The sequence below is a fragment of the Podarcis erhardii genome (genome assembly GCF_964252035.2).
Source record: "Podarcis erhardii genome assembly, chromosome: 2".
NCBI lineage: Eukaryota > Metazoa > Chordata > Lepidosauria > Squamata > Lacertidae > Podarcis > Podarcis erhardii.
The window spans coordinates 124550551-124576255 of NC_138498.1; the positions used below are offsets into that span (position 1 = coordinate 124550551).

A 25705-nucleotide genomic window follows, 5' to 3' on the forward strand; every position below is an offset into this window, starting at 1 on the left:
CATCACTACAGTTTTTATACATTTTTGCCAGTCTAACCAGGGTCAGGTACCATCTGTGTTGCATTTTTGTTACATTCTCTCTAAAATTGTAGCATGCCGTAAATTTAATATCCCTGTCTCAAAAGCAGTTCCCATTGGCTCATCATATTTTTCCCTGAATCCTGGGCCTACTTTACCATCGCTGTCTTCACTTGCTGCTCCTTTACCTCCCATTCTAGGAGCAAATCATATAGTTTGGAAATATGTTTACTTTTAGATTGCAGTAAGTACTCATCCAATCTTGAAATTTCTTTCTCAAATCCTTTTTCTTCCTCTTTTGTCATCTCTGATTAATTTGAAAGAACTGCAGCCAATTGTTCAAATATTTCTTAACTTCCTTATATCCTTTCAATTTAAGTTTATTATTTTCCTCTTCCAGTAATCCTTATATGTTGCCCAGTTGTTATTCATATTCTTTCTCTTTACAGTCATGATTTCTAAGGTGAGGTCCACCAAGGTGTTTTGGGTTCTAGAATCCCTTTATATTTCATCCATATTTTATACAATGATTTCCTTATAGAACCCATGTGGACTCTCTCCTTTCCATCTATTAGGTATGCATGCCATCCAAATTGAGTTCCTACTTCCTCCAGATCTAACACATCAGTGTCCTTTAACTTAATCCACTCCTTTAAGCAGGTCAGACCTGCTGCAGCATGATATAATTCCAGGTCAGGTAGGTCAAATCCGCCTCTCTTTCTCCGATCAATAAGTAATTTATATTTTATTGTAGGTGTTTTTTGGATGGAATGGCAAATTGCACATCATTCCTATTCGCCAATCAAAGGATCACAGCAATCTTTTTTTTTTACTTCAATTTTTTATCGGTTTTCACAAAATTATAAACAAACACATAAAACAAACAAACATAAACCATAACCTTATTAAAAATTATACTTATTAACATTGTTAAGTGCCTTCCTCACTTCCCCTTCACTGAATTTCAATGCATATCCTTTTTAAGGGTTTTCCAAATCACAGTTCTTATAAAGTTTAACTTGAACATTAACATCCTTAGATCTTTTCATTTTGAAATTACACCTATTAATTCATCACTTAACTTATATAGAATCCTAAGTCGATTAAGTATCTGCAAGCTGATTCCAATTCATCTAACTTGACATATTTAACTAAATAATCATTAAATTTAGTCCATTCTTCCCGATATGCCTCCTCCTTCTGGTCGCGGACTCTTCCGGTTAGGTTGGCTAGCTCCGAAAAACCCATCATCTTCAAGGATCGCAGCAATCTTAATAGTTGCAGCCCAATGTCATCATCCTGAACTAACCAAAATCATTTGGCTCTTCAGATAAGCCCTCATGATATCATGTGACGACATATAACAATTTTTTTGTCTTTCTTTTTAAGACTTTGGCTAATATTCCTATTCACTAAATGTCTTCCAAAGTCCTCTTTCATCCATCTACAAAACAGTTCAAGATGAATCACAATTGCCATGCCTAGCTGATTCTCTTTTCATGTATACAACTCCCACTTTATTCTTTTCAGGGTTCTGGAACAGACATTTGCTACATACAATACCTAAAAGCAGCTCATTCTGTTCCGTCAAATGTAGGCAGGCACAGGCCTTTTCAGTTAGGCTAGGCCATAGGCTTAAAAGAAATCGGAATCATCCAAATGCCATTTTATGGAATTGTTATTTTCTACAACGTATACATGTTATGAAAGGGCTGTCACCTGCAGGATGGAACAAGGTGTTCAGGATGGAGCAATGGCTTCAAGTTACAAGAAAAGAGATTCCAGCTAAACCTCAGGAAATACTTTAGGACAGGAAGAGTTCTTCCAGAGTGAAACAGACTTCCTTGGTAGGTGCTGGACTCTCCTTCCATGGAGTTTTTAAAGCAGAGGTTGGATGACCATCTGTCTTAGACGAGATCCCTGACTTGCAGGGGGCAAGACCAGGTGACACCCAGGCTCCCTTCCTGTGGGATGTGAAACTTATAGCAGTGAAGTACAACGTTCCTACAGTGGACATATTTGGGGATGTTTTCTACTACTCAGGAGAAAACTTCCTGTTTCCTCCTGAGCTGGGACAGACTTCCACTGCATGTGACTTGAAGTAAGTGAGGCCTATTCTAAGTAGAGGAGCACATGTCCTCCACGTTCTGATCTTTTTCTCCATTCTGTCTTTCTATATGTTAGCAGACGTGACAGCAACCAAATTCTGCCTTCAGGGATGCTTCTGTGAACTGAATGAGTAAACTACTTTTATATTGACTTTAGCAAAACTGTGTCGTGTCTTTTTATGAGGGAGTAGAAGGGATCTTGCCAGGAATCCTATATTTAAAGAGGCTTAAGCAAGCCTGCAACAAGCTAACTACCGTGCAAATTTAAAAAGGGGAATGTTTGGAACTCTGCTAAGTTCTAGAACTGGCTAATGCAAGTTAGGAAGGATATTAGTAAACAATATATCCTCTCCTGCCTCCCTAAAAATCCCGACACTTCCGACTCTCCCATTCTATGATTCTGTGATGGAAACTTGAGCCAAAGTGTTGCCACAGAAACTAGGAAGCTAAAGATGCTTTTCTGGCAGTGGGACAAAATGTCATGGCTAAAATCCTGAGAGGAGAAACTGGAAAATACTGGAAAACACTGGTTCCTTCCAGAAGGTTTTGTTCTTTTCTGCTGAGGCAACTGGATTTATTATGATTTGTGTTTTGTTATCTCAAGGTCACACAGAGCCAGAAAGATAAATCTGTGAGCTCAGTGGGCTGGTTTCTCTTTCTTACTTTCATTTTCTAACTTTCACATCTGCTAAGGCCCCTGAAGCTTTGTTCTGTAACGAAGCTGAAAAACCTTTAGTAGAAAGTTCTTTTTTTGCCAATGAACTTTGCCTCTGCCTGATTTATGGAGAACCAAATGCATCCACGCCAAACAAGCTTCTGCAGCTCTGCTCCCTATCCAGAAATGAAGCGCCTTTACACTGAAGACCAAGACGGGTTCCAGAAAAAGAGACCGAGGTTAATGTGTGGGTCGTAAGCCAGGAGTCACTGGAAAGGAGTCACTGGGAGTGGCGCAGAAGCTTCTGTTGAGCAGGTGAAGGAAGAACAGGAGGAGAGAGAAAGAGCTCCATAGAAGGACAAGGCTGCATTGGGATGAGCTGGTGTGGGAATTATTGGCATAGAAAAATGTACATCCAGCAAAAGGGGATGCAGTGGAACTCCTGAAACTGTTCACAACACAAGCTATGATCTTGTGTGAGAAAAGGGATTTAATATGCCTTCTTCCCCACCCCCAGTGGATTAGGAAAGATTAGTAAAAGAAGAAGCAGGATTGGATGAACATTAAAACACATAATAATTTTGGACTGTGACTTGACTGAGATTTGTTGGAACAGTTTTAATAAGGCTTTATAGAAAATGGACCTAGAAACTGGAGAAATATTACAGTGGTACCTTGGGGTAAGTACTTAATTCGTTCCGGAGGTCCACTCTTAACCTGAAACTGTTCTTAAACTGAAGCACCACTTTAGCTAATAGGGGTCTCCTGCTGCCGATGCGCCACCGGACCACCATTTCTGTTCTCATCCTGAAGCAAAGTTCTTAACCCGGGGAACTATTTCTGGGTTAGCGGAGTATGTAACCTGTAACCCGTATGTAACCCGAGGTACCACTGTATTAGATGATCACTGTCTGAGTGGTTAAGATTTGAAGGCTGGGCTGTGGGGGCACAATGTAGGAAAAGTGCCATCTTGCTGAAGGTTACTGGATACTAAATACTGGATACTAAATACAGCTGGGTTTATCCTGGAGAGCATATTCTGAATAATTATTGCTACAGAGGAATGATCACTCAGGGTGGGAGACGAGAAGGGGGCACCCAGTGGGAGAGCTGGGGGAGCCTACCTTTCTATGTGTTGACAAATGATATGATATATATGATACAAGTGTGATAAAGGGTATTTTTAGTTATTCTCCCCTACCCTTTCTCTTTTCTATACAAATATGTTTTGTAAAGGTTGTTTAATAATGTTTGCGTTATTCTTTTTCTTTTGGTTTTCCCTCTGTATGAATTCTTTGATGGGAAGTGAGAATATCTTTCCGATTGAAGCTCTTTCCACATTCCAAGCACTGATACGGTTTCTGAGCTGTATGAGTTCTTTGATGGGTTATGAGATAGGAACTGTGACCAAAGCTCTTTCCACACTCATGGCATTGAAAGGGTTTCTCCCCTGTGTGAATTCTTTGATGGGAAGTGAGCTTGGCCCCCTCCCGGAAGCTCTTTCCACATTCTAAACACTTATATGGTTTCTCCCCTTTATGAATTCTTTGATGGAAAGTGAGACTGGAACTGTGACGAAAGCTCTTTCCACACACATTGCATTGAAAGGGTTTATCCCCTGTATGAATTCTGTTATGGGAAGTGAGCTTGGACCGCTCCCGGAAGCACTTTCCACATTCCAAACACTGATATGGTTTCTCCCCTTTATGAATTCCTTGATGGAAAGTGAGAGTGTAACGGTGACGAAAGTTCTTTCCACACTTATGGCATTGAAAAGGTTTCTCCCCTGTATGAATTCTTTGATGGAAAGTGAGAGTGGAACGTTGACGAAAGCTCTTTCCACACTTATGGCATTGAAAAGGTTTCTCCCCTGTATGAATTCTTTGATGGATAGTGAGAGTGGAACGGTGACCAAAGCTCTTTCCACACTCATGGCATTGAAAAGGTTTAACCCCTGTATGAATTCTTTGATGGGAAGTGAGATGGATCACACGGCTGAAGCTTTTTCCACACTCCAAACACTGATGTGGTTTCTCCCCTGTATGAATTCTTTGATGGGAAGTGAGACCAGAACTGTGATAAAAGCTCTTTCCACATTCGAAGCACTGATAGGGTTTCTCCCCCGTATGAACTTTTCGATGCGAAGTAAGACTCTGCCTGTAACGGAAGCTCTTTCCACATTCCAGGCATGGATATGGTTTCTCCCCTGTATGAATTCTGTAATGGGAAGTGAGCTGCACCCTCTCACTGAAGCTCTTTCCACATTCTAAGCACTGATAGGGTTTCTCCCCTGTATGGACTCTTTTATGCCTTGTGAGCTTGGTCCTCTCCCGGAAGCTCTTTCCACATTCCAAGCACTGATAGGGTTTCTCCCCTGTATGGACTCTTTTATGCCTTGTGAGGTTGGTCCTCTCCCTGAAGCTCTTTCCACATTCTAAGCACTGATAGGGTTTCTCCCCTGTATGAACTCTATGATGGGTAGTGAGACCGGAACTTTGACTGAAGCTCTTTCCGCATTCCAAGCACCGATAGGGTTTCTCCCCTGTATGAATTCTGTTATGGGAAGTGAGACTGTGTCTGTGACTGAAGCTCTTTCCACATTGTAAGCACCGATAGGGTTTCTTCCCTGTATGGACTCTTTTATGCTTTGTGAGGTTGGTCTTCTCCCGGAAGCTCTTTCCACATTCCAAGCACTGATAGGGTTTCTCCCCTGTATGAATTCTTTGATGGGAAGTGAGCATGGACCGCTCCCGGAAGCACTTTCCACATTCTAAGCACTGATAGGGTTTCTCCCCTGTATGGATTCTTTGATGGGTAGTGAGATGGATCGCCTGGCTGAAGCTCTTTCCACATTCCAAGCAGTGATAGGGTTTCTCCCCTATATGAATTCTTTGATGTGAAGTGAGACCATCCTTCCGATTGAAGCTCTTTCCACATTTCAAGCATTGATAGGGTTTTCCCCTGGTATGATTTGGTTGATGCAAAGTGAGACCGTGCCTGTGCCTGAAGCTATTCCCACACTCCAAACGCTGATAAGGTTTCTCCCCTGTATGAATTCTTTGATGGCTAGTTAGATGGAAACGGTGACGAAAGCTCTTTCCACACTCATGGCATTGAAAAGGTTTATCCCCTGTATGAATTCTGTTATGGGAAGTGAGATTTTGTCTGTGACTGAAGCTCTTTCCGCATTCTAAGCACTGATAGGGTTTCTCCCCTGTATGAATTCTGTTATGGGAAGTGAGACTCTGTCTGGTACCGAAGCTCTTCCCACATTTCAAGCACTGATAGGATTTCTCCCCTGTATGGACTCTTTGATGGGAAGTTAGATTGGAACTTTGAGTGAAGCTCTTTCCGCATTCTAAACACTGATAGGGTTTCTCCCCTGTATGAATTCTTTGATGGGTAGTGAGATGGATCGCCTGGCTGAAGCTTTTTCCACATTCCAAGCACTGATGTGGTTTCTCCCCTGTATGAATTCTTTGATGGAAAGTGAGCCCGGCCCCCTCCCGGAAGCTCTTTCCACATTCAAAGCACTGATAGGGTTTCTCCCCCGTATGAACTTTTCGATGGGAAGTTAGATGGGAACGTTGACTGAAGCTCTTTCCGCATTCCAAGCACGGATAGGGTTTCTCCCCTGTATGAATTCTGTGATGGGAAGTTAGACCATCCTTCCGACTGAAGCTCTTTCCACATTCCAAGCACTGATACAATTTCTCTCCACTGTGAGTTCTTTCGTGTGAAGTGAGGCTATCCCTCCAAATGAAGCTCTTTCTTTGATGGGAGGTGGACTGGGAGCTCTGACGGATGTTCTCTCCACACCCTGAATATTTAGTTGACTTCTCCGCTATGTGGATACTGTTGTGGTCCCCCTTGTTCTTCCCTTCCAATTGATCACCATCTGCAATGAAGAGAGAAGCTGATTAGAGCCTCGGGAAGAACAAAGTTAATGAATGCTTGTGATAGAGGAAAAACTGAAGAGTTAGATGTGTTTAGCCTGAATTGGGCCTTGAGTCACTTGAGCTACTAGTCTCAATGCCAGAGCTGACTTAGCAGTTGAGCTACTCAAATATGGTCGCAACACGTGGCTAATTAATATAGTAAATGTGTTATTATTAGTAGTAGATTGTCATCTAAAATTTACAAATCATAAACTTCAAAATAATATATATATATATATATATATATATATATATATATATATATGCAGGTTTTGGTGTCCTCGGGTGTCTTCCCGTGTAAAAGTTGGGGTGTCTAGGCGACGTTTCGACGAGGTCTCACTCGTCATCTTCAGGCTGGTGCTTTCGGCTTCTTGTTACTGGAACAGAGCAGGATCTCAGTGTTTGAGTTCCTATAAATACTGTAGAGGGGGTGTGGTGTATAGCCTCCAATGTTCTGGGCAGAGAGGAAGTTCCCAGGCTAGTGTGCCTTTTCTTCTTTTGTTCCTTAATTACTTGAGAGATATCTTGAGTGATTTCTTGAGTGATATCCTGAGTACCACTTAGGTGGGTCATTAGGTGTGGATTAGTTGTTAAAGTCTTTGTGTCTTGACCTCTTGAACTTTGTGAAGAGTTTTCCTGAGAAGATGGCTGTACTGTACTTAGTTGTGCTCTGGCTTGGCTTCGTGTATAGGGGCGAGCTGTGGTTTTGTGGCTTGTGTCAGCCAGATCTGTGTAGGGATTGCAGGGGGGTGCAGCATCCGGAGGTGCCACCATGGATTGGCTACTGGATGGTGTCTGTAATTCATCTGTGGAGAGGGTCTGGGTTTGGGTCTGGTGTGGTTGATTGGTGTTGGCGTTCTGTGTGCCTCTGGATCTGGTGTCAGTTTTTGTGGGGAGGGCTAATTTCCAGATGTCTGGCAAGCGGGATGTGTCGTCACGCTTGTTCATGTTGTGAGGGTGTTTCTCTATCTCGATGGCTTCCATGATTATTCTCTTGTGGTGATGTTCCGTGTTAAAGAGCAATTTGGAATCTGCAAAATTAATTTCGTGTCCTGTTTCTTTCATGTGTTGGAAAAGAGAGGAAGTTTTTTCTTCTTTTTTTGACGGCATTCTTGTGTTCTGCGATACGTGCATTTATTCGTCTGTTTGTTTGTCCAATGTACGTGGCTGGGCAGACTTTGCAGGGTATTTCATAGATCCCTTGGTTTTCCAACTGGATTTTAAACGCCAGAAGCCCAGCCACCCTCCACAGCAACCCATGAAACAAACAGTACATAACATATCAGACAGGATCCTCACCACAACTGAAACCAAAGTACTCTCCAAAGGTTTCAACTTTGCAGTCGCCCCGAGACGCATCCCCACGGAAAACATCATATGCGGAGTCGAAGCTAGCCTAACCAAAATCAACCCAGATGAAGCCAATAAAATCAGACTTGAAGTCACCAACATCCTCTGCTCCAGCAAACCACCCAGAAGCAATTTACACAAAGAAGAACAGAAAGCACTCACCAACCTGAGGAAAGACAACAACATAATCATTCTCCCAGCAGACAAAGGTAATGCCACAGTGGTGATGAACACATCGGACTACCAAGCAAAACTATCAAATCTACTCCAAGATCCTGCCTACAAACCTATAAAAACAGATCCCACCACCTACCTGGAAAAAACCACCAAATCCAAAATAAAAGCCTCTCCTATCAGTGAAGAAATCCAGCTAAGAATCATCCCCAGAGAAAAATCATCCAGATGCCCCAAACTCTACGGCCTCCCCAAGATACACAAAGAAGGAACACCACTCAGACCAATAGTCAGCTCCATAGGCTCACCTCTACAAAATCTCGCTAAATTTCTCGCCAAGCAACTTCAGCCCTATGCAGAATCCATCTCTTCACACGTACCAAACTCCTTCCAGTTCATAGAAACAATAAAGAAGCAAAACCTACATCCTAATGACCTACTTGTGAGCTTCGATGTTGTATCTCTCTTCACACAAGTGCCCATTAATGAAGCCTTGACAGCTATTCAAAACAAATACAATCCCCCCGAATACATCTTGGACCTGACCAACCACTGCCTAACCAACACGTACTTCATCCACAATGGACAAAGATACAAACAGATAGAAGGAGCACCTATGGGATCACCCCTCTCACCGGTCATCGCAAACCTGTACATGGAACACTTTGAAACCAATGCTTTAGACAAGTCAGAACACAAACCCAAACTTTGGCTCAGATATGTTGACGACACCTTTGTAATTTGGCCACACGGGAAAGAAAAACTGGATAGCTTCCTCACACATCTCAACAACTTACACCCCAAAATACAATTCACTATGGAAATAGAAGCCAACAACCAACTTCCCTTCCTTGACGTCCTAATCTACAAAAAACCTGATGGCTCCCTAGGACACACTATCTACCGGAAAAAAAACACACACCAACCGCTACTTACATGCACAATCACACCACCACCCTGCACAAATAAACTCCGTAGCCAAGACTCTCATCTCCAGAACCAAACGCCTGGCTGACAAAGACCACTTGACAACTGAGTTACAGAATCTCTCAAACGTGTTAATTGCCAATGGATACCAGCAAAACAGGATTACGAAGCTAATCCAAAAGGAAACACCCCCCAAAAACCAAGACACAGAAGAAAACAATGGCATGGCCCTCCTCCCTTATATCAAGGGCACTACAGATAAAATTAGCAAAATCCTCCATAAACACAATATCAAAACAGCCTTTTGCACCAACCAAAAAATAGCCAATATCCTCAGAAACCCCAAGGATAAAATCCAGTTGGAAAACCAAGGGATCTATGAAATACCCTGCAAAGTCTGCCCAGCCACGTACATTGGACAAACAAACAGACGAATAAATGCACGTATCGCAGAACACAAGAATGCCGTCAAAAAAGAAGAAAAAACTTCCTCTCTTTTCCAACACATGAAAGAAACAGGACACGAAATTAATTTTGCAGATTCCAAATTGCTCTTTAACACGGAACATCACCACAAGAGAATAATCATGGAAGCCATCGAGATAGAGAAACACCCTCACAACATGAACAAGCGTGACGACACATCCCGCTTGCCAGACATCTGGAAATTAGCCCTCCCCACAAAAACTGACACCAGATTCAGAGGCACACAGAACGCCAACACCAATCAACCACACCAGACCCAAACCCAGACCCTCTCCACAGATGAATTACAGACACCATCCAGTAGCCAGTCCATGGTGGCACCTCCGGATGCTGCACCCCCCTGCAATCCCTACACAGATCTGGCTGACACAAGCCACAAAACCACAGCTCGCCCCTATACACGAAGCCAAGCCAGAGCACAACTAAGTACAGTACAGCCATCTTCTCAGGAAAACTCTTCACAAAGTTCAAGAGGTCAAGACACAAAGACTTTAACAACTAATCCACACCTAATGACCCACCTAAGTGGTACTCAGGATATCACTCAAGAAATCACTCAAGATATCTCTCAAGTAATTAAGGAACAAAAGAAGAAAAGGCACACTAGCCTGGGAACTTCCTCTCTGCCCAGAACATTGGAGGCTATACACCACACCCCCTCTACAGTATTTATAGGAACTCAAACACTGAGATCCTGCTCTGTTCCAGTAACAAGAAGCCGAAAGCACCAGCCTGAAGATGACGAGTGAGACCTCGTCGAAACGTCGCCTAGACACCCCAACTTTTACACGGGAAGACACCCGAGGACACCAAAACCTGCATTCCTGTACCCGTGAAAATCTACGAAAGCAAATATATATATATATATATATATATATATATGTCATTCATTATAGCTATACTGTCTTGGACATCATCCATTGAAAGGCGTTGTGGTGTTCCCCACCAGCAATCCATTACTTTGACTACTTCTTAGTTATGGACTGATATATATATATTATTTTGAAGTTAATGATTTTAATATAATTATCTTGAACTATATCAACAACTATATTGTTGTTGTTTATCCTGTTAACCATTCACTCACTCTCTGTAAATAATTTTTTGAATGTGCATCCATGCTTTTCACTAACACCTTAGATTTCCCTCTATTTATTTTAAAACCTGCAGCATTTCCAAGCAGCCTTATTGCTTCTAATACACTACTAAGAGGTTCTCCTAAACATAATACCACATCATATGCAGAATCCTTCAGTTTTGTCATTTTTGTTGCCCCACCCTCACCTCCTTTTATATCTGGAGTTTTCCTTATTCTTCTTGATAATACAAACATTGGTACCTCGGGTTACATACGCTTCAGGTTACAGACTTCGCTAACCCAGAAATAGTACCTCGGCTTAAGAACTTTTACCACTGTAAACAAATGTTCCCTTCTGCACCTTACATTTTTCTAAGAGAGTATTATTCACAATCATGAATGTATAGATTGCCATGTATAGATTGTCTTATTTCCCTTTAGAAAAGTCTCTCCAATCCCTGGCTCCTGCGGGAGGGAGTTCCAGTTTTACCCACACACTGTGAAAGTTATAAGTTTAACGTAAATAAAGCACTTTGCGATGGAGACAAGATGGTGTTTCTTTTCTTTTTTTAGAGGATCTTTATTGATTTTTTAGTTACATACTATACATACACATACATTATGTTTCACATTTGTTCTTGCTCTCCCGAGCTGACTTCCCTCCTTCCGGCTTTTTTATGTCGTCTTTAATTTTTCGCATTCTTTGTCCATTTTATATATAATTGTTCTTCATTTTTTCCATAAAATGTCTGTAAACAAATAAATCTATGTATACAATACTTTTTGTCTGTCTATATTCATTTACAAATTTTGTTCAACAATAATCCTAACTGTCAGGGAACTGCCATCAGAGCCAAGGGTGGTGCTAAGGCTCCCAGATGACGCCGGGGAGGGAACCAGCAAGACTAGAGAGGAAACTTCTGCTGGGGAAGGAAATAGACGTGACACAAGAGAAACAGTGGAAGGTGAGGGAACCTCGGAGGCTAGGCTCCGAGACTCTTCCAGCGAGACCAGCGGGGAGAGCAGAGGACCTCCCCTTGGGACGCCCAATCTGCGCAGGAGACTTCCACGCAGGGAAGCCAGACGTCGATTGGGTGTCAAAGAATTGTTATGCTGGAAGAAATTCAGGAAACGCCCACTGACGGATTCTGCCAGTGATTAAGACGGTCATGAAGTAGGGATCGTCCGGACAGGGGAAAGTTTTAACCAAACTTCTCAGCTTGGAGCAGTTTGCGCTTTTACAGACGAGCAACCCCCAACCCCATTACAGCAATCCATCAGTCCTTGACGTTGCTTGTGTGTGCGGATAACCATGAGCCTAACAGGAGAAGGAGCCGGCGCCGGAGAAGGAGCCAGGGGAGGACCAAGTCTGGAGGAGAGAAACAGAGATTTGGAATAGCAGCTGGCTATTCTAGCGGCGCGGCTAGATGAGAGGCGGGCTCAGGATGCCCAGGGGAAACCCACCCCCATTGCAAGGAAGGTACCGGGACTGGTGCATAAGTTTGGGGGCAATCCGAGAGACTATAATGCTTTTAAGACGGAGGTGCAGTACGCACTGGATCTGCAGTACGATGATTTTGTGGACGATGGGGTGAGAGTGGCTTTTGTGATAGGGCATCTTGAGGGCGGTGCCAGGGAATGGGTTAGACCCTTGATGGCAACGGAAAATGCCGCCTTGAAAGACCTGAGGAAGTTTTTTAGCGCCATGGACCATATGTTCTCGAGTGAGGTGGAAGTGAGCGTCACGCGCCGAGAATTGCTGTCATGCAAACAAGGGAACCAGTCAGAGAGTACTGGTCAAGGTTTTTCCATGTTGATTCACAAACTTGGGTGGGAAATGACTTCGGAACCCATTCAAATGATGTTTGAGGAAGGTTTAGCCCCTTGGGTTAAGGACGAACTTTCCCGCTCACCCCGCCCGCAGTCGATGGATCAGCTGACGAAAATGGCGCTTTCAATTGGAATACGCCAAGAGGCACGGGCTATGGAGAAGCGGGAAGGGAGGGCGGAGCGTTGGCATGACATCCGCATTCCAGAAGTGCCGGAGCAACCTTCCCAGCCAGCGGAGCCAATGGAGATTGGAGGCGCGAGCACGCGCGGGGTTTCAAACTCCGGTGAGGCGCGCAAAAGGGAGGGGAAAACGGCCAAGAAATGTTTTCTCTGCCAACAGCCAGGACACTTTGCAAGGGTCTGCCCTAAGAGAAAGGTGTGGCAAGGGATGGTAGGGGCTGCTGGTGGTGAGGAAGAGGGCGCCAAAGAGCAGGGAAACGACAGAGCTTGGCTGCCAATCAAAGGGCACAGCAGCCAGGCGAGCAACCAGTAAGAGTGCCCAAACGAGACCCCCCCAGGGCAGCCATAGCCATAGAGGTGGAGCTAGAGCTACCCAACGGACACCCAATTAAGGTGAAGGCATTGCTGGACTCAGGGAGCTCTTGCAATTTCTTCAGCAAGGACTTTGCACTGGAACATCAGCTAGAGCTGCTGCCCTTAGAACGTCCGCTACAAGTAACGACCATTGATGGGAGAGAGCTGCTGGGGGGAGAAGTGACCCATCAGACTCCTCCCATGCAGATGAGAGTTGCCAGACACACTGAAACGATCGCTTTTCACGTGGCCACACTAGCCGGACCCCCAATCATACTGGGAATGAGCTGGTTGGCGTTGCATGATCCAGTAGTAGTGTGGCACCAACGGACAGTGGCCTTTGGATCAGCCCACTGCTTAGAACACTGCCACGGGAAGGAGGTCCCGAGGATGGCCGTGGCCAAGGTGGCAGGGATGGCTGTGGGGGGAAAGGGGAAGGTACCACCACAGTACGCTGACCTGCAGGAGGTTTTCAGTGAGAAGGAGGCCAACAGGTTACCCCCCCCCCCACAGGTCCTTTGACTGTCAAATCAACCTAATTCCAGGGGCTCAGCTACCAGCGGGTAAACTGTACGCCATGTCAGACAGAGAAATGCAGGAGTTACGGAAGTTTATTGACAAGAACCTGGAGAGGGGGTTCATAAGAGAGTCAAGGGCAGTGGGGGGTAGTCCAGTATTTTTTGTGGACAAAAAGGACTCCAAAGAGCTGAGACTTGTTTGTGATTATCGGGCGTTAAATTTGATAACAGAGTCTGTGACCTTCCCAATGCCAAGGATTGATGATATTTTGACCAGGGTAAGGAAGGGAAAGATTTTTACCAAGTCGGACCTTCGGGGGGCGTACAACCTGATTAGGATAAGGGAAGGGGATGAATGGAAGACCACCATGTTCACCACTCTAGGGGCCTTTGAGTACCTCGTTATGCCCTTCGGAATACAATCGGGTTCCGCCTGTTTTCAATCATTTATGCATCACGTACTGGGGTCCCTGCTGTACAAGAATTGTGTGGCCTTCGTAGATGACGTACTGATCTACTCTGAGAACGAAGAGCAGCATGTTAAAGATGTCAGGGAAGTGCTGAAGAGGTTGCAGGAGAAACAGTTGTGGGTGAAACTGGAGAAGTGCCAATTCCATGCACGAGAGGTTGAGTTCCTGGGCTACAGGTTATCGGCCAAGGGTCTAGCCATGGACCCAAGTAAGGTGCAAGCAGTGCTGGAGTGGAAGACACCAAAGAACCGGAAGGACGTGCAGAGGTTCCTGGGGTTCGCAAATTTCTATAGGAAGTTCATCAAGAACTTCGTGCACTTGACTGCACCTATCACTGACTGTCTCAGCAGCAAGAAGAAATTTGTGTGGACGGATGAGGCACAGCAGTCTTTTGAAAGACTAAAAAGAGCATTCGCATCGGAAGAGCAGCTCCTGCACGTGGACTTGCAGAAGCCCATGAGGCTAGAAACTGACGCGTCCGACAGAGCTGTGGGTGCCATATTGCTCCAGCCGGGAAAGGATTCTGACTGGAGACCGTGTGCCTTTTTCTCGAGGAAGCTGAGCAAGTCAGAGCAGAACTACACAGTGTATGACCGAGAACTGCTTGAGATTTACGAAGCGTTCCGACGATGGAGACATTTGTTGATAGGGGCTCAGCACAAGATCCAGGTGTGCACGGACCATAAGAACCTTGAATACTGGAGAACGGCGAGAGTTCTCAACCAGAGACAAATGAGGTGGGCTCAGGAGTTTTCCAAGTTTTCTTTTGAGATTTGGTACGTCCCAGGGAAGGAAAATATCCGAGCAGATGCGCTATCCCGGAAACCTGAGTTCTTGGAAGGAGAAGGTGCACCGGAAGAGAGACATGTTATACCTGAGGACCGATGGATGTGTGGGGGAGTATTGGTGGGAAAGCGAGAACTAGCAGGGTTGACGAGGGATGACGAGTACGCTCAAACAAAGATCAGGGAACTCCAAGAAGCAGGGGAAAACCGGGGAGGATTTGAGGAAAAGGACGGAGCGTTGTACTACAGGGGAGCATTGTACATTCCAGAAGGGGATTTGAGAAGGAGGGTACTCAAACAACTACATGACAACCCCACTGCGAGGCATTTTGGTCAACATAAGACCATGTTGCTTGTCACCAGGCAGTACTGGTGGCCAAGGGTGAGGGAAGACATACGGGAATATGTGCGGGGTTGTGACCGGTGCCAGCGGGCTAAGGGGGAGAAGACAGCGCCCGCGGGGTTACTAGAACCCTTGCCCACTCCGGGGAGGCCATGGGAGGTGGTATCTATAGATTTTATGACTGATCTGCCCAAGTCCAAGGGAAAGACTGCCGTCATGGTGGTAGTTGACCTGCTGACTAAGATGTGCCATTTTATAGCCTGCTCGCATGCGGTCACGGCAGAAGAAACAGCAAAGCTGTTTGTATTTTTAAAAAAATAATATTTATTAAAGTTTCCAGAAAAATCCAAAATATAAAAGAAAAAAGAAGAAGAAAGAGAAAAAAAGGAAACATTTGCATTTAGGCCTTACTTTCATTAACATCCTTCCAGGACTTCCCCACCCCACCCTCTCTTGTATTCCAATTCCATTAATTTAATTCAACAAGTTCTTACCCCAAATTTTAAGCTTATTATCATTGTTCCAACGTTCAAATCGTCCTTCAACTTAAAAATAATTCCCCCCCCCCAAGATCGACCCCTGTTCCCTTCCACGAATTCCCCTGAGAGCCAGTGTGGTGTAGTGGTTAAGAGCGGTAGTCTCATAATCTGGGAAACCGGGTTCGTGTCTCCGCTCCTCCACATGCAGCTGCTGGGTGACCTTGGGCCAGTTACACTTCTTTGAAGTCTCTCAGCCCCACTCACCCCACAGAGTGTTTGTTGTGGGGGAGGAAGGGAAAGGAGAATGTTAGCCGCTTTGAGACTCCTTAAAGGGAGTGAAAGGCGGGATATCAAATCCAAACTCTTCTTCTTCTTCTTCCTCTTTAATACGCAGGACAGAACAAAGTAAAGAATAAAGAACAAAGTATAGTTTTACACCCTTTGGATTCCGAATTTCCCTCCCCCCTTTCCCAGATTCGATCCCCAATGTCCATCAAATCTGCTGTCAGCCTGGAGACCCCACGTCCATGTCCAAATCTCAACTCCACTTTGCCGTCTTTTTGATAGTCTTTGCCATTTTTTTAATAGTCTTTAGTTTCAAACACCCAATCTTGGGAGAACTCTATTTCAAGGGGGTCCATTTTTTCCATCCAGATCTCTATGTTTAAGAATAAAACTCAAATTTTGTTTCTTAGTCCTTTTAAATCTGAATGTCCCAAATGTTCCCACTTCCAGCTTTGTCCAATTCTTGTTGTTCTCTTTCCTCACTTTCCTCTGATTTCTTTTCCTGTTCCGCTGCAAAAACGTTCTAATTCCAAAAGCTTCTAGTTCCTCTACAGAGGCTTTATTTGTTCAGGAACAAAAACTTGCGTCAAGTCCCTTCCGTTCTTCAATAGATATATCTATTGTCTCCTTTAGTGTAGAGACCTCTGTAGACAAAACAATTTTTCATTTTTGCAGCTTTCCCAGGAGATAAAAAGTCCTATTCAATTCCATGAGTATTTTTCCACTTACATCAATTCTTGTAGTGTCACCAAGCCCCCTCTAGAGGGATTATGGTAACTCAGTTTCCTTCCAGATCATACCCAAAAGTCAAAGTAACTTGTTATCCCTTGTTTTCAACAATTTATATCCAAATTGTAACGAATCTAACCGGCAAAGTCATCGTAGAGGACATATCAGATATTAAACTGATAAGAACAGATACTACACTTGATCTTAGCCAAAAGGCCGAGAAGCGATCAGCAAAGCTGTTTGTAGACCACGTTTTCTGGCTGCATGGCGCCCCCTTGAGGGTGGTGTCCGACAGAGGACGGCAATTTACCTCTAGGTTCTGGAGGAAGCTAATGAGCTTGCTCCAAGTGGAGGTAAGTTTCTCGACGGCCCGTCACCCAGAAACCAACGGACAAGCAGAAAGGGCTAATAGCGTACTCCAACAGTATCTACGCTGCTACGTCAGCGAAAGAGAGAACGATTGGGTGGAAAGGCTAGCGCTAGCTGAATTTGCTTACAATAATGTGGAGCATGTGTCCACGGGGATGAGTCCGTTCATGGCCAATTACGGATGTCACCCCAGGGCCTTCCCTGAGGGAGGGGAGGAGAGGTGGAGTGTGCCGGAAGCAGAGCAATTTGTGGAAGAGATGGAAGCTTTGCACCAACAGCTCAGGATGAATCTGGAAAGGGCTAAGGAGGAGTACAAGAGGCAGGCCGACAAACACAGTAGAGAAGGGGAGGTCATAAGGGTGGGGGACAAGGTGTGGTTGTCCACCAAAGGATTACCATTCAAGGGAGGTTGTAAAAAGTTACGGCCAAGGAGACTGGGACCCTTCGAAGTAACACAGCAGGTTAATACCGTAGCTTTTAGGCTCAAGTTGCCCACCAACATGAAGTTGCACCCAGTGTTTCACCGGTCGTTACTTTCACCATACAGGGAAGGGCGGGAGTTTCCGGGACGAGAGAGAGAGACCCCCACCAACCCAGAGGTGGAGGAGAGGGAACTTGGTGGTGCAGCAGCAGAGATTCTTGATTCAAGGTGGAAGGGGGGGCAGGTGGAATATCTAGTGGCTTGGGAAGGGGAACCTGAGTCAGAGAACACATGGGTCCCAGAAGGAGAGGTCATGGATGAGTGTTTATGAGAAGAGTTTCACCGCAGATTTCCAAGGAAACCCAAACCGTTGGAGAGATTTTGGAAGGAGCAATTTGGTACCACTGATGATGAAGAAGAGTTTTTAGGGTATCCTCCTTCAGAGGAAGAGGGAGAGGAGGTGTCCGGAGATGAGGGCTCAGATGGGGAAGATTGGGCAGTGGAAAGGGACAGAAACAGGTGGAGGACAATGTTTGAATCGTCTGAGGAAGGGGATAGCTCTTTCAAGGGGTTCCCCGCATCACCGTCCAAGGAAGGGGATGGGGGTGGGGAGGGCCCAGAGGGGGAGGTGGATGTCAGGGAACTGCCATCAGAGCCAAGGGTGGTGCTAAGGCTCCCAGATGACGCCGGGGAGGGAACCAGCAAGACTAGAGAGGAAACTTCCGCTGGGGAAGGAAATAGACGTGACACAAGAGAAACAGTGGAAGGTGAGGGTACCTCGGAGGCTAGGCTCCGAGACTCTTCCAGCGAGACTAGCGGGGAGAGCAGAGGACCTCCCCTTGGGACGCCCAATCTGCGCAGGAGACTTCCACACAGGGAAGCCAGACGTCGATTGGGTGTCAAAGAATTGTTATGCTGGAAGAAATTCAGGAAACGCCCACTGACGGATTCTGCCAGTGATTAAAACGGTCATGAAGTAGGGATCATCCGGACAGGGGAAAGTTTTAACCAAACTTCTCAGCTTGGAGCAGTTTGCGCTTTTACACACGAGCAACCCCCAACCCCATTACACTCACATACATTTTTAATTCATTTTTATATTATTATCATCCGGTAAATTTCATGTGTTTTCCCGTTATAAGGTTTATTTTAGCTCTACTGGTTTCCCTATTTCAGATTGTCTTCTCTCTATATAACACAAATTTCCCCCATTCTTTTTGATATGTTTTGTCACCCTTATGTTGAATTTTTGCTGTTAGTTTGGCTATTTCTGCATACTCCATAACTTTGTACTACCACTCTTCTATTGTAGGCAATTTTTGCTGTTATCACACCCGCGCCAGCAATAACCTCGCCGCTGTTGCGTATAAAAACAGTTTCTGGTCATTCTCAATATCCTCTCCCACCATTCCCAACACGAATGACTATGTTTTTTCTTTAAGTCGTTGGGGTGACAGCCACCATGGTGTCTTCCTTTCAAAGTGCTCTTTATATCTTATCCAGATTTCAAATAGTGGTCTTTTTATGATGTGATTTTAAAAGTCCCGATGTACTCTGACCTTGTCATACCAAACGTATGCATGCCACCCGTATTTGTTTCCGAACCCCTCCAGATATAATATGTCCGTATTTTCCAAGCTGAACAATTATTTTAACCATGTTATACATGTGATAGTTCAGAACTTAACTGGTTAAATGTTCTGAGGAGTGCGTCACCTGCTGACGTCAGTTTTCGAAGCTAGGAGGAGCTTGTTCCTGTACTTTCAGTTCTCTCTGTGTGTCTTGAGAGACAGACATGTTTGCCATGGCTGCAAGCAGTGATGGACTATTTCTCTAAGAAATGTTGCAATAAAGAGTTGTAAATAGACAAACCTGTCTTTGTATATTTGCCCGAAGCAAATGACAGCTTTGCACCGCTGTATGCTACTCTGCTGAGCCGTGACTGAAGAGACAGCAGAATTTGTTGCGCAGCTAGAAGGAAGCGGCTGGACGCTGTAAACGGCTGATTGAGATCGTAAAACAATCAGTGGTCACGGCTAATCGATCGAGCTTCGCAGATCGATATCTCCACAGGTTATGGAAGGTCAGTCAACGCTCGTAAAGCTGTCGGCTTTGAGCCACTGGAATGCTTTAAAGCTGGCCGGAGGTTGGAAGCTGCGTTCCGTGAGTCTAGCCTGATGCCGGAAAGCAGAGGGAGTTTTTGCCTGCTTCTGAGAGGCAAGAGAGCTGCTGAGACACAGAGCTGAGCTAAGAGCAGCTGGAATCGTTTCTCCACTGAAGGGAAAGCCGGAATCAGCTGGTACTGAGTGAGTACAGTTTAAGGGGCACCCTTGGGAGAACGGGAGAAGATGGCAGAGAGCCAGGATATACCGGTGGAAAAGCTCACTTTAACAAGTTGGGCAACTTGGAGCAAAAGAATAAGGGGGTGGTTCCTAGTTTCTGGGCTTTGGGAAGCAAGCCAGAGGGAGCCACTAGCACCCCTTAGCTGGGAAGCAGCTGGAGCAGACGTTGCAGGCTGTGTGGCTGCGTTGCCTGAAGATAGCCAGCAGAAAATGCAACAAGAGCTGGATATGCTCAGAGCATGCGTTCATGCATCGCTGAGGCCTCATTTGGAGGGTGTACAGACAGCAAGGGCTGCCTGGGATGTGCTGAAGGGCTTGTGTGAAGCTTCAGCAGAAGGCCAGAGCCCTGGAGACGCTGGACTGGCAGGCCCATTTCCCGATGTATCGGCCTCTAGGAGCGCTGGTGAGCAGATCGGAGGGGCGAAGAGTTCCAAAGGCAAGTTTAAGAAACTTTCCACAGGAAGTGCTGGAGCGGAGAGGAGCTTCAGAGGGGGCGAGGCTGGTGGAAGGCGCCGTTCCAGAAGAAGGAAGGCCAGGCCAGCTGGGAGGAGCCCCGGGCAGTGTTTTTCCACTGGAGTTCAACATCTGCGTGGCAGTTGCCCCCACCGGAGCACACAGGCACGGCAGGATGTTGCCAAGGACACTTCCCATGGGAACCAGCCGGGTTTCCATGGCAGCATGGCTTTGTTTGAGAACAGCTGCGTGAGAAACTCTGAGCTGAGCTTTGTTATTGACTCAGCAGCCAACCGCAACATGGTTCCAGAGACCCCTGCAGTCGAGATGTGGAATTGCAAGGCAGTTCCAAAGGGACAGACTGTTTTATTCGCAAATGGTCAAAGAACAAATGTTTCTAAGTTTGCTAATGCCTATATTTCTGTTTTGCAGGAACAGATGGAGTTTTGTGTCGTCCCAGGGGTGCATCACTGTTTGTTATCTGTGCCTTATTTGCTAAAAAAGGGGTTTCAGGTTTGTTTTCAGGATGATGTCTGCACAATCTCCAGAGGAGGGAGACAGCTTGTTGAAGTGAAAAAGGGACAGAATGATCTTTTCATTCTTAAAACGTCTCTAGGGGGTGAGGGGAAGGTTGAGAAAGCACAGGCCCTGCGTGCTACAATTCCCGCTCATGTTACTTGTGCTTGTGTATGGCATCAGAGGACAATTCATGGTTCTCTAGAAGAACTGCAGGTACTTCCTGAGGTTACCAAAGGGTGTAAGATTAAAGATTGTGGATGTGCCATTAGTTGCGACACTTGCAGACAGGCAAAGGTAAGCGGATGCAGTTACCCACAAGTGGAACGGGTAACCACTAAACCTTTTGAGCTGGTTCACATAGATCTGTTCAATCCTGTGAAGGAACAGAGTCTAGGGGGGGCCAGGTTTCTGCTAACAATTCAAGATGATTTTTCGCAGAACACCTGGACTCATGGTCTCAAGTCCAAGGAGGATGCAGCACAGCTGATCAGAAGCTGGATTGAGGGGGTGGAACTAAGGTTCTCCACCAGGGTGAAAGCAATCGTCAGTGACAGAAATGCTAGGTACACTGGTTCTGCTTTGCAGACGTTCTTTCACAAGAAAGGGATACGTCACACAGTTACTTCTCCCCAGCAGGGGGGGGTAGCAGAGCTTAGAAGTGAAGCTCTGGTTAAGGCTGCACAGGTGATTCTGACAGAAGCTAGGTTACCTCCAAAGTTTTGGCTGGAGGCAACTAGGTGTGTGTGTTTCACCTGGAATCGTGTCTACAATTCACTGGTAGGTGACACACCTTACTCTTTGATGCATGGCAGAAAACCCCAGGTTCACTTTCTGCGCAAGTTTGGATCTCCTGCATTTGTGCCAGTGCCCAAAGCTTTGCGAGGGCCAGATGGAGCCAAGTTCCAGAAAATGATCTTCTGTGGGTATGAGCCAGAAGCTCGTGCATGGAGGTTTGCTTACCCGTCAGGTGATCAGAGTAAGGTGCTGATCAGTAAACACGCTGAGATCTTGAGCAGGATGAAAGGTCAAAGACTCCTGTTAAGCGTGATGTTCTTTCAGAATGTCTTTCTGATTCAGAGCAGGAAGGTTCTGATGAGGAGGAAGGAGAGGCTGAGTCTGCTGATGACGATCAGGTCACTGACCAAGGTCAGGAGCAGGATGGGGCGTCTCCACGAGTTGTTAGAAAAGGACAGCCCAAGAGTGAGCCTAGTTCTCCTGTGAGTGTAATGGAGAGGATTCGAAGACGCTTTAAGTCAGAGGGGGAATCCCGTGATGCAGAGGACACACCTGCTGGTGACAGTGAGCCAGAGGAAACACCAGAGTTTGTGCCTAGGCGATCCAGTCGCACAACCAAGGGTATTCCACCTGAGAGGTACCAGGCCACGGGTGCGTGGGTAAGTTTCGCACAGTGCGATTCTGAGAGTTGTGAGGTGATTCCACAGATGCCTAACAGGTACTCCAAGGGAGGGCACAAGGCATTGGGGAAGGGATTGATCTCACAAGATGTTACTGAAGATGTTCCACAGGTGTCAGACAGGGACGCAAGGGGGGGGGTGTGATAGTTCAGAACTTAACTGGTTAAATGTTCTGAGGAGTGCGTCACCTGCTGATGTCAATTTTCGAAGCTAGGAGGAGCTTGTTCCTGTACTTTCAGTTCTCTCTGTGTGTCTTGAGAGACAGACATGTTTGCCATGGCTGCAAGCAGTGATGGACTATTTCTCTAAGAAATGTTGCAATAAAGAGTTGTAAATAGACAAACCTGTCTTTGTATATTTGCCCGAAGCAAATGACAGCTTTGCACCGCTGTATGCTACTCTGCTGAGCCGTGACTGAAGAGACAGCAGAATTTGTTGCGCAGCTAGAAGGAAGCGGCTGGACGCTGTAAACGGCTGATTGAGATCGTAAAACAATCAGTGGTCACGGCTAATCGTCCAGCTTCATAATATATTTTGAGGTCCGGTAATGAAAAGCCTCCTCTTTCCTTTTTATCCGTTAAAAGTTCGAATTTTATTCAAGGCTTTTCCCCCTGCCAAACAAACCTAGAAATCACTTTTTGCCACTCATTGAATTGGCCTTGTCCTGTTTTAATTGGAATAGTTTGAAATAAAAAGAGCATCTTCGGTAGGACACTCATCTTAATAGCTGCTATCCTTCCAAAGGAGGATAGTTTGTCTGTCACATATTTCCAATTTTGTTTTTACTTCTTTCCATGTTGTTTTATAATTATCCTTAAATAGGTTTGTATTTTTCGGGGAGAGCCAAACACCCAGATATATTATTTCTGTTTTGCTTTGTAATTGGTCTAATTGTTCCTCCTTAATGTTTTTTACCATCATTTTTGTTTTACTTTTATTAATTTTAAATCCTGCCATCCCTCCACATTCTTCTATTACTTTTAATGTTTATACTGTCAAAGTTTGAGGTTCTTGTGATGCCAGGACTATGTCATCAGCAAAAGCTTTAACTTTGTATTCCTTTTCTCCACATTTTATTCCTGTAATTTTCTATGTTTCTCTTATGTTTTGAAATAATACTTCAAGTATTGATATAAATAATAGGGGCGACAATGGGCAGCCCTGTCTTGTGCCCTTTGTAATATGGAAGTTCTCTGTTAATCCATTATTTGTTATAAGTTTTGCATTCTGATCTTTATAAATTGCCTCTATACTTCTTAAAAACTTCGTTCCCAGACCCATCATTTCTAAGTTGTGTTTCATAAAAAACCAAGACACGTTATCAAACGCCTTTTCCGCGTCTATGAAGATTAGTGCAGCCTGCTTATTTATTTTTGTTTCTAAATATTCTATTATATTTACTATGCTTCGTATATTGTCTTTTAACTGCCATCCTGGTAAAAAGCCTGCCTGATCTGAGTGTATATGTAATGTCATAACGTTTTTTAATCTCTGCGCTAGTATGTTTGCAAACAGTTTATAGTCATTGTTAAGCAATGATATTGGTCTAAAGTTTTTTACGTTTGTGAGATCTGTTCCTTGTTTTGTTATTAGGGAAATAAATGCTTCTTCCCATGTGTTGGGAATCTGCCCTTTTTCCATTATATTATTCATTACTTCCTTTGGTGAGGAGACTAATGGTTGACTTAATTTCTTATATTTAATTGGTATGCCATCCGGCCCTGGGGCCTTCCCATTCTTTCCTTGCTTAATTGCATCTAAAATCTCTTCTGATATTGGTTTTTCTAGTTGTTCTCTTCTTTCTTGGGAATTTGCCCTCAGTTTATGTTTTCCTATATAAGTTCTTATCTTCTCCTCATTTTCTTTGGGTGATTTATATAGTTCTTTGTAAAATTTAATGAAAACTTTCCTTATTTCTTTGGGATTATCTATTATTTCATTATTGTCTTTTATTGTATTTATGATCCTCTATCCTTGTTTTTTCTTTAGTTGCCAAGCTAACCATTTTCTAGTTTTGTTTGCTGATTCAAAATTTTGCTGTTTTAGTAGTTTAATTTTCCATTCCACCTCCTGATTTATAATCATAGATAGTTTCATTTGCAGCAATTTACTTGCTTGTTTTAGTTTTGGGTCCTCTGGTTTCCTAACCATCGGGTTTTCTATATCTTTTATTTTATTTAATATTTCTACTTAATTCTTTACCCTTTCCCTCTTTTGGATACAATTCTGTTGCAGGAAGAATCCTCACATAACTGCTTTGCTTGCATCCCAGACTACATTTACATCAGTACCTTTATTTTGGTTTAATTCAAAGTATGTACTTAGATGTTTTTTAATTCTTTCTAATATTTCTGTCTTGTCTAACAAATTGGCAAGCTCAATGCAGCCAGCTCAGCCCTCTCGCTCTCCCCTTATCTCCACGGAGGAGCCCCAGGCGTTGCCCCTGCCCAGAGAGGCTTCCCTTAAGGCTCTGGGCTGGAGACCTGAGGTGATCTGGAGGAGGATCTGGCAGGGGGAAAGGAAGGCCTGGCAGGGGCTCCTCCATTGGAAGGGGCATTCTGGGCATGCCCTCCCCCCTGACCCCTCCCTCCTTCCCCAAAGAGGAAGAAGAGCCTGGGTGCAAAGGAAGAACAGAGCTGCAGACTTCCTGAAACTTGCCCCCTTCCAGCCTTTTACTTTTTTACAATCCCACCACATATGAGAAAATGTACCTTCCATTCTTTTCATTTTTATACATTTTTGCTAATTTGACAGGTGATAGATAACATCTATACATCAGTTTCATATAGTTCTCTCTCAATAATATACAATCTGTAAATTTTAAATTTACTTTCCACAATTTTATCCAATCCTCAAATTATGGCCTATATCTTGCGCCCATTTAATCATTACCGATTTTACTTCTTCATCTTTGGTTTCCCACTCCAAAAGAATGTTGTATGCCTTTTTAAATAATTTTGTATTTTCTTCTATCACTTCCTTTTGGAATTTGGAAACCGAATATGTGAAGCTTTTCTTATTATCCCCTTTAAGGATATCCTTTAATTGTCTATGAGGCAACCAGCTCTGAGGATGTTCTTTTATTTCATCATATTCTTTCAATTTTAACTTTCCCTCTTATTCAACCAGCCATTCTCTGTATGTTGGCCACTCCCCCCCCCCCATGTTTTAAGTGATAGAAATTCAATAGGTGATAGCCACCAGGGTGTTTTTGCTTTTCCATACCAGAGGTAGGCATGCCATCCAAACCTATTATCATGTCCTTCCAAGTCTGTTATTTCCTCCCTTTCTAGCTTGATCCATCTCGTATCCAAATTAGGGATGCTGCTTTATAATACAATTTTGAGTTTGGAAGTGAGAGTCCGCCTCTTTCTTTCACATCTGTTTAAATTATTATTATTATTATTATTATTATTATTATTAGTTTTCACATATTACAATACAGATGTACCAAAGCCAACACCATTTCTTCCCCATCC

At 44.4% G+C, this 25705-nt stretch overlaps 1 protein-coding gene across 3 annotated transcripts in view; it reads right to left on the bottom strand.

The window, feature by feature from the left end:
- LOC309334646 (uncharacterized protein) overlaps positions 1-25705 on the bottom strand; it is a 56292-nt gene that overhangs the window by 15296 nt on the left and 15291 nt on the right. For all 3 annotated transcript variants that reach the window (XM_081849114.1, XM_081849113.1, XM_081849112.1), the window contains 2 exons: positions 2857-6679; positions 891-2642 (listed from right to left, as the gene is read on the bottom strand). In XM_081849114.1, the coding sequence (XP_081705240.1) occupies positions 4038-6679 (2642 nt within the window). In that variant the 3' untranslated portion in view covers positions 891-2642; positions 2857-4037. The remainder of the gene's footprint in view (positions 1-890; positions 2643-2856; positions 6680-25705) is intronic.